At 45.8% G+C, this 11,629-nt stretch overlaps 2 protein-coding genes across 2 annotated transcripts in view; one reads left to right on the top strand and one right to left on the bottom strand.

Annotated features, from left to right (window-relative positions):
* MTIF2 (mitochondrial translational initiation factor 2) overlaps nucleotides 1–9,796 on the top strand; it is a 10,738-nt gene extending 942 nt beyond the window's left edge. The window contains exons 2-14 of the mRNA XM_018077573.2: nucleotides 1,189–1,420; nucleotides 1,914–2,019; nucleotides 3,243–3,414; nucleotides 3,823–3,983; nucleotides 4,398–4,574; nucleotides 4,698–4,837; nucleotides 5,439–5,563; nucleotides 6,290–6,494; nucleotides 7,044–7,296; nucleotides 7,955–8,095; nucleotides 8,913–9,077; nucleotides 9,279–9,419; nucleotides 9,536–9,796. Of these exons, the coding sequence (XP_017933062.2) occupies nucleotides 1,196–1,420; nucleotides 1,914–2,019; nucleotides 3,243–3,414; nucleotides 3,823–3,983; nucleotides 4,398–4,574; nucleotides 4,698–4,837; nucleotides 5,439–5,563; nucleotides 6,290–6,494; nucleotides 7,044–7,296; nucleotides 7,955–8,095; nucleotides 8,913–9,077; nucleotides 9,279–9,419; nucleotides 9,536–9,705 (2,181 nt within the window). The 5' untranslated portion in view covers nucleotides 1,189–1,195 and the 3' untranslated portion in view covers nucleotides 9,706–9,796. The remainder of the gene's footprint in view (nucleotides 1–1,188; nucleotides 1,421–1,913; nucleotides 2,020–3,242; nucleotides 3,415–3,822; nucleotides 3,984–4,397; nucleotides 4,575–4,697; nucleotides 4,838–5,438; nucleotides 5,564–6,289; nucleotides 6,495–7,043; nucleotides 7,297–7,954; nucleotides 8,096–8,912; nucleotides 9,078–9,278; nucleotides 9,420–9,535) is intronic.
* Nucleotides 9,797–10,345: 549 nt separating this feature from the next.
* RPS27A (ribosomal protein S27a) overlaps nucleotides 10,346–11,629 on the bottom strand; it is a 3,333-nt gene continuing 2,049 nt past the window's right edge. Inside the window, exons 2-5 of the mRNA XM_029961644.1 lie at nucleotides 11,561–11,615; nucleotides 11,221–11,306; nucleotides 10,799–10,930; nucleotides 10,346–10,533 (exon numbers count right to left, since the gene is read on the bottom strand). Coding sequence (XP_029817504.1) covers nucleotides 10,384–10,533; nucleotides 10,799–10,930; nucleotides 11,221–11,306; nucleotides 11,561–11,615 — 423 coding nt within the window. The 3' untranslated portion in view covers nucleotides 10,346–10,383. The remainder of the gene's footprint in view (nucleotides 10,534–10,798; nucleotides 10,931–11,220; nucleotides 11,307–11,560; nucleotides 11,616–11,629) is intronic.

Consider the following 11,629-nt stretch of genomic DNA (forward strand, 5'->3'; position numbering starts at 1 on the left):
TCCACAGGCAGAGCCTCGCGGGGGGGGGTCTCGCCGCTGTGGGTTGGTCCGGCGTGGCCTTGACCTTGTGTTGACTGTGTTTGTAGGCAGCGTCTTGTGGCAGGTCCGAGATTCCTCGGGTTTACACGTTCAGCCCCTTTAAGGGAACAAAAAAAACCCCAAAGTAGCTGGTTTTGGTTGGTTAGTTTGTCGTCGGGTCACTTCCCGCAGGTACCCGGGTGCAAGGGAGGTTTTAAAGGGCTTGCAGCCTTCCTGAGGGGAGCCCAGAGCGTTCCCTGCCTTTGGAGCTGCGGGAAGGTGGTACCGGGACACCTGGGAGAGGCACCCTGGGCACAACGGAATCGTGGAATGGGTTGGGTGGGAAGGGACCTTAAACCCATCCAGTGCCACCCCCTGCCATGGGCAGGGACACCTCCCACTAGCCCAGGTTGCTCCAAGCCCCGTCCAACCTGGCCTTGGACACTCCCAGGGATCCAGGGGCAACCACAGCTTCTCCGGGCAACCTGGGCCAGTGCAGAATTGGCAGCTCTGAGCAACAGGAGAAGTTCAAAGGAGGACATTGTTGTATGGGATAATTAGCAAAAAGGCTCAAACCAAAGTTAAGATGGTTAAAACAAGATGTGGGATGATCTGGCAGAAGCACCCTGGGAAGCCTGGTTGCTGAGCCAAGGTTTATCCTCAAAGGATATCTCTGTCCACACGACAGCACTGGTGTTATTGCAGTGCTAGGGTCTTTGAGTGGTGCTTTTCTCTTTAAATGCTCAGGTAAAGAGCATTTTGCAGGTGTGTTTCGTGGGCTTAGAGAAGTAGCTCACACCTGGGTGACTCTGTCAGTGTTGCACAAGGAGTGCAAATGTCCCTTTCCTTCTAGCAGATGTCAAAGAACCCGAAATGGAGGGTTTAGTAGTTTATATCAAAGATCAGTGAAAGAGAGTAGTTTATAGTAGTTTATATCAAAGAAAGATCTGTAAGCTCTTAGTAGATCGGTGTGTCTGCAGTAGGGTAGTGGAGAAAGGGGAAGCGCTGGAGGAAACAGAAAAACCAGAACAGTTGCTAAATAGTTCACTCTTTTAAGTGTTAAAAAGCCTGTTTGGAACCATAACATTTGTGCCTTGTGTTCCTGTCCGTTTTATCCCGAGGAAGAACACGTTTCAGCTCCTGGTCTCAGTGTGCCCTTTGTGTTTGCAGTGAGGAGATGAACCGAGGGCTGGTGCTGAGGCTGGAGAGCCTGGTGCAGCTCCGTGGTGCCTGCAGGCAGCTCCGGGCCCTGTCCTGCAGGAAGGTTTGGGGGGCACAATGGAAGCCTGTGCAGGCCTCTGCACACCCCCTGTGCCCCGTCCTGCTGCGCCCACAGCTCTGCCAAAACCACAGAGTGATCGGTGCTGCCTTAGCCCAGCGCAGACATCTGGCCACAAAGGAGGTAATTTCCAAAGCCCAGTAATCCCTGGGTTTGTGTGAAAAGTGCAGGAGCTCAGCCTGAACTTTTAAATTAAAACTAAAGAGCTTTATTCGTGAATGTAGAGAATTTGTTATAAATTTATCAGACAAAATGTGCTTAATATACGACTTTATTGTGATTCCCTCTCAAATAGTGACTTAGACCAGTAGCATTGTGAATTTTGCAGAGGCAGGAAGAAATTATTAAAACCCAAACATGAAAATGATTTTGTTGACTTTTTTTGCCCTTAATCTGAAAAATAAAAAATGAAAAAAAGTTGTGCTGCGTGCTACACGTTTTAAATGTCCATTGTGATGTGTAAGTCGTTTTTATTTATTTAAATTCATTGGTGTTCTAGTAAAAAAGATGTGTTCACCTCCTATGGCTTGAGACCACTGTCTTCTTAATGTTGTTTTTGTCATTCCCTAGTTTATGCCAGCTCTGTGTTCCTATATACGTGTCTAATTCCATGTAGGAGACAAAAAAGAAGAAAAAGAAGTTCCCCCTGACGAGAGGTGAAGTGGAGATAAGGCAGAAGATGACTATTGAGGAACTGGCACGAGCCATGGGCAAAGACATAGGTGAGAGGCTGCTCTGGGGCTTGAAGCAGTGAGAGCTGCCCCACCTCTTCCACGAGTGGGAGAGGCAGAGGTGTCTTCAGTGGCGTTAATTAGTGGTTGTTAATCCCTCCCTTAGCCAGGGAGGTTGTCCCATCCCAAAGGAGCTGTTGGTACACACAAAAGAAGTTGGGCTGTCCAAATCACTGGGCCAGACATTTAACTGGGAAGGAGCCAGGGCTGCCTCCCATCTCCAGCAGAAAGGATCCAGGGGAACTGCTCCTCGTGCCTGGGGCTCTCAGGGGCTAAATTACTTGGGAAGGAAAACACTGCACCCTGGTTTGTCAGAGCTGAACCCCTGGGAGTTAAAAACTCATGACTAGAGACCTTCAGCCTGGAATCTAGCCCTGGGAGTAGGGATCTGGGGTCCAGGAGCATTTCTATTTCATTGAAACAGTGGTTTGATTAGCTCAGAGTGGGCGAGGCTTGTCTGGAATCACTTCCCTCTTTAAGTGACTGCCCAGACAACTGGGTCACAGGAGTAGGTTTGTTCCTGTGACCCCGTGAACATTCCTGGCTCTATGGTGGCTCTGCTTGACCAGTTCTAAATTATATTTTAGGGGGGTTATTGGCATGCTTTGCCTCTTGACATTTGAAATAATTCTGCAGCTGTATAATGCCAATCTCCAGTCTCTTCCTATCCAGCTGGGGACTTTTTCTGGCAAATTTCCCTCTCAGCAATGAGGAGAGAAGCAGAAAAGTCTGTCATGTCTTGCTGTACCTTTCTGACAGTCCCTAGGTCAGCATGTAACGATTTCTTACTGCTGCAGTGGGTTCTGTGCTTCTGCTACCAAAGAAAGCAGCAAATGATCTGAATTATCAGATTTGCTTCCTCCTTGAGTCACTCCTTTGCTGTTTGGTTTAGATGAGTTTCCCTTGCTTTCTTTTTGGGGGGTTTAATGGAAAAGTAAGGTGTGAAAATCTGAGGGAAAAATAAGATGATGGTATTTGATAAGGCACTCAGGTTCTGTAAATCCTTCTGCATCAAGTTCTTCTCTGCAAGTATGTGGTGTAGCGGGAACTTTTAGATCAATCTAACTACAGGAAAAGTGCTTTGTGAATGAAACTTAACAGCACGATACAAATCACTAATGACAAAATCTTACACTGTATGAACTGGGTTTGGTTTTTTTTGTCCCACATGTTTTTGAGGGTGGCATTGTTAAATGCCTTTGTCTTTCCCACAGACCATATTTATGAAGCACTGCTGTACACGGACGTTGATCTGGACTCACTGGAGCCAGATTCCATCTTGTATGAAGACCACATCAAGATGATTGTTCAGAAGTCAGGAATGAAGTACAAATCAGCAAAACTGAAAGAGGAGAAGGAAAGAAAAAACACAGATGCTGTGAAAAGGCAAGTTGGGAACTGCTCTTTTTGGCTCTTTATCTTCTGTTTCTTCCTGCAGGTGTTTGTCATGTCCTGTCTTTCTTTGTTGTGATGGGGTGTTGATAATCCCCGATACAGTCACAATATGATAATATTTAAAATGTGAAGTTTACTGTTTTGATTTAGTTAGCCAGGTTTGGTTTCAGGTGGGGTTTTTCTATGCCACACTCTGAAGAAAAGCCAATTCTTTGATACCCTGGATTGCTGCATTAATTCAGGGTATTAATTCAGTAGCACTGAGCACGAGGAGGGCTGGCTGTGGTGCAGCTGGGATTTGTGAGGAGGAGGAATCTCAATACTCACAGTGGCTCTTCTATAGCCACGTGGGCATGCCTGTCACTCAGAATTGTTCTGGCATTTGTGCTGTCCTTGCAGGCCCCCTGCAGACCCAGCAGTGCTGACCCCACGGCCCCCCGTTGTCACCATCCTGGGACACGTGGATCACGGGAAGACGACGTTACTGGACAGCCTGCGCAAAACCCAGGTGGCCTCCATGGAAGCGGGAGGCATCACACAACACATCGGGGCTTTCCTCGGTGAGACCCGGCTGCACGTGGGCATGCTGGACACAGTTTACTTTGGCTGACTTGCTGCCAGGTCACTGGGGGAAAAGGCTGCCACAAAACCAGTTGCTGTGTAAGCGGTGAAGAAGGAAACTGTAACATGATGATGTGTCTGTTGCTGATAACTGTCAGGATTACTTAGATGGAACTTGGAAGTGAATTGTCTGCACAGTTGAAATTAGACTATTTTTGGATTAAGGAGGATCCCAGGATGCTTTTTCTCTCCTGAGGATTTAGCAGCACCTCCCACCTCCGTGCCAAGTTATCTGTCTGCCTAAAACCTGTCACTGGTATTAAAGAAGTTCTCAAAGGAGCGACGCTTGATTGCATCGAATAAAGCTGGGTGAAGCGCTGATTTTCAGCTGTTCCATGTCCCTTTGTTCACAGTGCACATGCCTTCTGGGGAAAAGATAACCTTCCTGGACACTCCTGGGCACGCAGCCTTTTCAGCCATGCGGGCACGGGGCACCAACATCACCGACATCGTCATCCTGGTGGTCGCGGCAGAGGACGGCGTGATGGAGCAAACCGTGGAGTCCATCCAGCACGCCAAAAATGCAGGAGGTACCTCCTCAGAGTCCACCCTGCAGGGATTTGTTCTAGGTGGCCATTACCTTTTCTAGCAGCTCTGGTGGTCACACCGAGTTTTGGTTAGGCTGGTGCTGAGTTTGCTCCTTGTCTTTTTAGTTCCTCTTATCCTCGCCATCAATAAATGTGACAAACCCGAAGCCGATCCCGAAAGAGTAAAGAAGGAGTTGCTGGCTCATGATGTGGTCTGTGAGGAGTTTGGGGGCGATGTTCAAGCTGTAAATATTTCTGCACTCAAGGTAAGGTTGTGGTGGAAAGAAATGGTGGTGTTTGTGGGTGTCTGATATGTGCAGAGAGATGCACTTTTATTTAGCAACTGCAAAATACATTATTTCTCTTCATGGCAAGGTGTCAGACACCAGGAGGTGAGTGCTGCTGGCTCTCACCAGAATTATTTGAAACACTCTGAAATGTATTCTGAGGCTCAGGCTTTTAGGGAGCAATAATATCTTGTTTTTCTTCTGTAAGTTCAGTGGATATTTTTCAGGTTAATCCCAGTTGCTGTTTGCTCGTTGTATGAAATCAGTGCAAAAGCAAGGCTGGTAATAATGCCGTGCATGAAGGGAAAAATTCAAACCAGGGTAAATAAAGATTTTCCTGACACAGGCCTAATCACAGGAGCACAGTTTCACAGTGGTCTTACAAGATGTAATTAGAAAAAAGGGGGTGGAGGGAAAAACCCAGCCCAACAGTTTTGCCTCTTTGATGTCCTGAAGTCTTGAATGGGTGGTAAATGTCATCGAGTTTTCAGTGGGGGAATTTGGCACCAAGATTTCAACTTCTGATCTCACTTTAATGCTGTGTATTTTTGTGTATTTTTGTGTGTGTGGTTTCGTGCAGGGTGAAAACCTGATGGTTCTGGCAGAAGCCACTGTTGCCCTGGCAGAGATGCTGGAGCTGAAGGCAGATGCCACGGGGCTGGTCGAGGGCACCGTGATCGAGTCTCGCAAAGACAAGGGCAAAGGGTGAGTTATCTGCACCTCCACAGCTTCAGAGGAGCGATTTGTGACAACACAGGGACACTGCTCAGGGGGTTTGGACCTCCCTAAACAAAGCTGTCACAGTTTCTTTGCAGTGTTTCTAATTAAAGCCTTGAAAGGTTATTCTGCAGCACGAGGGCCAGAAAAAGAAGTTTTAAACTGATGGGGGAAAATACATCCTATCACTGAGATGAAGTCCTGTGAGCACAGGACTTAGTTTAAAATGCCAGAACAGATTTATTTTTTAAATGCCATTAAAACAGTAGGAATGATGAAGTTAACAGTCATAATGTATACACAGTTCTTGGCAAATTGTGTGTGACGTGACGTTCTGCTCTTAAATGTCTTAGTCCTTTTGCAGGTTCTGTGTGAACAAGGCGTGTTCTGCCCTCTCTAAAAACTAATTGAATTCTAGCAAGTTGTTGGGATTTGTTTTTTGGGGTTTTTTTGGGGGGGGTTCACATAGTGGGTAAAATCAGTCTGTTGCTGGGTTCACAAATGCCTAATTTTGGACTGCTCTGCAGAAATGAAGAGTACAGTGCAGGTTTTGGGGGTTTTACGAGTCACTGTAAAATTTTATTAGCAGGAACACTCTGCCCGTGGGGGGTCACAGGCCCGTCCTGGTTTGTGTTTTGCCTGCACTAACCATGGAGACGGGGAGAAGTGTCACTTTTCTTCTGTTTGTCATTTCTCTCCTCTGCTCTCCACCAGTCCCCTCACCACAGCCATCATCCAGAGAGGAACTCTGAGGAAGGGCTGTGTTCTGGTTGCAGGCAAGACCTGGGCCAAGGTGCGGTTCATGTTTGACGAGAACGGCAAGGCCGTGGATGCAGCCCCCCCAGGCATCCCCGTGGAAATCATGGGCTGGAAGGACGTCCCTTCAGCAGGGGATGAAATCCTGGAAGTGGAATCCGAGGTACGGAAAGAACTGTTTTCATGGGAAACTCACACTGCAGGGAAGGAGCTGAGTAGCAGAACAAGTGAGAGCTTTCATTCTGAATAACCTGGATGATCCCATGAAAGATGAGAATGGGGATTAAGGGGCCTGAGCTCTGTAAGAGGAATGAGGGTTCACATATTGCCTTTTAGTTTTCCACCTTTCCCCTGCTGGACTGTCCTCATCTCCACAGTGTTTCAACTTTAGAGTGAGAGAACTAGTTTCTGACAGAAGAATATGCATAAAATACAGCTTGAAATGGGTGTTAGGAGAGAGAGCTGGATAAACACCATGTGGAAGAATGAAGGATAACTCTCTTCTGCGATGCAGAGTTACCATAAAAACATGTTGTAGCTCAGGGAGGAAGCTCTTGTGCTCATTCTCTGCCATCTGTGCAGCAAAATCTGTGATTAAGTGTGGGGGGAAAATGAGTGAGCCTGTAGAGAAGATGCCAAAGGATGAAACTGCATTGTTGTAGAGTTTTCTGATGCAATGTTTTAAAGGTAACGTTTCTGTCTCCCTGCCCAGCAAAGGGCACATGAAGTGATAGACTGGAGGACCTACGTTGAACAGCAGGAGAAGCTGAAGAAGGACGTGGAAGTTATCGAAGCCAAGCAGAAGGAGCACAGGCTGGAGTACAAGCAGCAGCAGCAGAAGCTGGCCCATCTGACCTGGAGGCAGAGGAAGGCCGTGCTCTACAAGGCCAACAAGCACCTGCTGTTCCAGAGGCCCAAGGACAGGAGGGAGGTGGCCGAGGACACGCTGTCGGTCATAGTGAAAGGTGCTGTCCCTTCACCGCGCCCCGGGGCCAGCTGTGAACACCATTTCTGTGCCCTGAAGTTTGGTCAGTCCAAAACTGATCAGAGAACTTCTTTCAGCAAGGGCAGGGGTGTCAGGAAACATCCAGTGGACAGAAGGATGCACTTCCAGCAGGGCCAGAGCCACAGGAAACTTAGAAGCCCAACCCTCCTACCCAGGAACTCAGAAGTAAACCCCATACATGTAAACCCCTATGCAAATATATACATACATATATAAACCTCTGTGTATCTAAATTATAACACACACACCCCCCAAACTATAATCATTTTGCATCAGCAAAATGGAGAACAATTGTGTATTGAAGTGGGACAGGAGGACCTTGGTTTGACCTCACATTTGGTGATACACAAGCAGTGGCATCAGGAGCCGAAAAATGATGCAAACTTGACCCGAAAAATGACAGCAGATGTGGAGCCTCTGGTCCTGTTGTATTTATCCAGTTAATTTTTGGAATGAACAGAGTTGTTAGATGGATTTTAACATATTACTGAAAATGTAATAAGAGTGATAGATGTCAAAAGAGTTTCTGCTGCACAGCGTGGAGTTGTCATGTGCTTAGTTATAATTCCACGTTCCTTTATATCCAAAGTCAGCAGTGCTTCCATTTACCCCTGCAGGTGATGTGGATGGATCTGTTGAAGCTATTCTGAACATTCTGGACAGCTATGATTGTGAGGATGAGTGTAAACTGGACATTGTCCACTTTGGAATGGGAGACATCAGTGAAAACGATCTGAGCCTCGCTGAAGCCTTTAATGGTGTGTTTAAAAATCAGTTTGCAGTTTTGAAATTATTCAGTTACTGAAATGGGGAGGCCTCAGTCAGGTTTGATTTAACAATAATTAGCAGCATCAATAAGGTAAATTTACATGTATCTTAAAAATGTTTCTTTGAACATCAGACTAGTGTAGGCTGGAAATCTCATGGAAGTGGAAGGACTCTGGAAGAGCTGTTGCCATGCCAGTAGTAGCTGAATTGTTAAGATTAAAACTGTGACTGCTCCCTCAGGTTGCTGTGTGATGCTCAAACAGGGCAAAGCTTGAAAAGTAGGTTAGAAAATTATTTCCTTTTGCTCAGGGAGGCCATTGGTTCTAAGGCTGACTCAGTAGATTTTCCTGTTTGTATCCTGTAATTCCCACCTGCTGCAGAGGGCGGGTCACTGGACCTGCCATAGCCCACACGTGGATGAGAGTGATCTAGAATTCACTTCCAGCTTACTTTGGGCAACCAAGCTGTTTTTCCAGCCCCAGAATGGCAGGTCTGAGTCATTTCTGTGAGCTGTGTGTGTTACTTTCTGCGTTGATACCTCCAGTTCTGTCCTCAGGGACCTTTCCATGAGGACTTTCTTAGGCCATTATTTTGATACGAGGTCTGTAGCAGTTGATGTGCCTTAGTGGAAGAAGCAGTAAAATGCTGTAAAATCAGTAAAATTCCTTAAAAAGGAAGCAGGAGTAAAATGCTTTCCTTGGTTTGCTGACCACCTAATTCTACCCCATGCTGCAGGGTTTCACTTTGAACTCTTTATAAAAGTGTGATCTCTCGTAGTCACCACTTGACAAGTGTTTCCTTTATCAGGTGTTATATATGGATTCAGTGTGAAAGCCAATGACAATATTAAAAAGCTGGCTGATAAAAAGGGAATAAAAATTAAACTTCACAACATCATCTACAAACTTATAGACGACTTAAAAGAGGAGCTCAACAGCAGACTGCCCCCAGCTGTGGTGGAGACTACAGTAGGTGAGCTGGCATTGACCGATAGATTTTTGCCTCACAATGTGGCCTGAATTTTATTCTCCAGTTCCTGTTGTATCAAATATTCTTTTTATACTCCTCTGTAACTGCTTTTCTGTTGGGGTAAAGCTTGGCAAGTGGAAAAATGCAGCCTGCTTATACCTCGTGCCAGTCCGTTAATCCCACGTACAACTTTTTTTCTTTTAGGGGAAGCTTCTGTTCTCGACACCTTCTCTGTAACAGTGGGGAAAAACAAGATTCCAGTGGCTGGATGCAGAGTACACAAGGGGCTGCTGGACAGGAAAATGAAGTTCAAGTTAATCCGCAGTGGGAATGTTATTTGGAAAGGTAAGTGGAATTGCCACCAACATGACAACATGAATTCTGCAAGAAATTCTGCACCAAACCACTTCTGTGCTCTGCTGGTGGTGGGCTCCCTTTATGATGCATTTTTCTCTTTGTAGGATCTTTATCATCACTGAAGCACCATAAAGATGATGCCCAGGTAATAAAAGCAGGAATGGACTGTGGACTGAGTTTGGACAGGAATTTGGAATTCAACGTTGGGGATGATATTATTTGTTATGAAGAAACAGAAGTTCAACAGACAACTTCCTGGGACCCGGGATTTTAAAGGACCTTTGAATACATGAACACTAAGGGATGTGTATTATACTCCTGGCTGGCCTTTAACTGGTAACATTAAATGAACTTCCAGAGATGCACAGGAGCTGCTTTACACCTCTTCTTTATATCAGAGCATTTCAGGTATATTTTATATCTGAAATTCTCTGCCTTTCTATCATGTCAAGCAACCACCTTATGTCACTGGAACATGGGACAAACTACAGGAGTAAGTACAAGCATTTCAGGTGTGTAAAGCCATCATGGTATAAATATTTCTGATGACTGTCTTTGGCTCCAAAATAGCTGAGCCATCTTCTTTCCCCTCCCTCGGTGGTGCTGTACAGTATTTCAGCTCCCCCTTTCTCTAGCACTGACCCACTTGTAGACATGACTCTGGACCTCCTGAGCTCCTCTTTTTCCAGATCAGAACTACTGTCCTGTCTCATGTTAAGAGACCACTCCTTAAGGTTAGCTGTAATGTTGTTTTTTCCCCCCTCTGCAACTGGTACCCCTTATTATTTAAAACAAGCTGCTTGCTTCAGTTTTAGAAAGCACCTCATCCCAGTTGGCAGCACCCAAAGCTTTGCAGGTTTTTCTCTTTACGAGCAGAGAAGAAACACAGCACCACAGAAAAAGAGACCCTTAAAAACCGTACAGAAGGTCAGCTCTTTATTGTGGGGGACATTCACTTGTCCTCTGGCTTGTTGAAGCAGTAGGTCAGACAGCACTTGCCACAGTAGTGCCTGTCAAAGTGACTGGCCATGAAGACTCCAGCCCCACACTCCTCCGACGGGCACTCCCGGCGCAGGCGGCTGATCTTGCCGTTCTCGTCCACCTGGGAAGGGCAAACAGGGAGAATCTCTCAAACACCTTTAGCAGTAATGAGAATTCTGACTGTTTTTCATTGGCAAAGCAGCTTCTGTGACAGTTAATGCAAGCTCAGAAGTGCCCAGCTGCACCAGTGGGTTTCTCTTTCATTAAGCAGATGGGATATTTGCAGATGGAAGGACTCTGAATATTAAATACACCAGGCTCTGTGCAGAGCAGTTAAAAGCTCTGCTGAGAGCTGAGTTTTCATCAAGTTTCGTATTTCTGCCTACCTTGTAGTACTTGAGCACTGCAAGCTTAACCTTCTTTCTCTTATGCTTGTTCTTCTTGGGGGTGGTGTAAGACTTCTTCTTTCTTTTCTTGGCACCGCCCCGAAGTCTCAGCACAAGGTGAAGGGTTGATTCCTGTTAGTAAGGCACATGAAATAGGCTCAGAATGCTGTCTCAAGGCAAGAGCAGCATTTAAGCAGGCTTGCTCCTTTTATCCAGAGAAAGCAGGCCTCAAGTGCCAGGCACTTAGGAAAGCTCTTAAAAGGATTATTTGCTATTAAGGTGACATCCCAAGCCCCCAGCATCAATACTGCCCCCCAACCCTAAATCCATGGATTTGGTTGAAGATACTGGAAACAATTTTGAGGCTGAGCAGCAAAGGCGACTCAGCTCTGACTGTGCCAGCTCCTGCCTCTCCTACTCACTTTCTGAATGTTGTAGTCGGACAGTGTGCGTCCATCTTCCAGCTGCTTCCCAGCAAAGATCAGCCGCTGCTGATCCGGAGGGATGCCTAAGGGTGACACAAACCGGGAATAAATGAGGAACGTGCACTAGAACATGCTGCAACAAAAAAAAAAATTGCTGCAGACAATTACATCTGTGCAGGACATAAATCAGTCCACAAGACAGATATATATCAATATAATATATAAGGAATATAATGTAGGAGTTTATATCATAGCATAAATAGTATATATGATATTTATTATTTATTTATTTATTTCGATCACTATATAATAATGAGTAAGTGCCTCTTGAACGTACCCTCCTTATCCTGGATCTTCGCTTTCACATTTTCTATAGTATCAGAAGGCTCGACCTATTTAATTAAAC

Source organism: Manacus vitellinus, unplaced genomic scaffold, assembly GCF_001715985.3.
Source record: "Manacus vitellinus isolate BGI_N305 unplaced genomic scaffold, ASM171598v3 scaffold_38_pilon, whole genome shotgun sequence".
Classification (NCBI taxonomy): domain Eukaryota; kingdom Metazoa; phylum Chordata; class Aves; order Passeriformes; family Pipridae; genus Manacus; species Manacus vitellinus.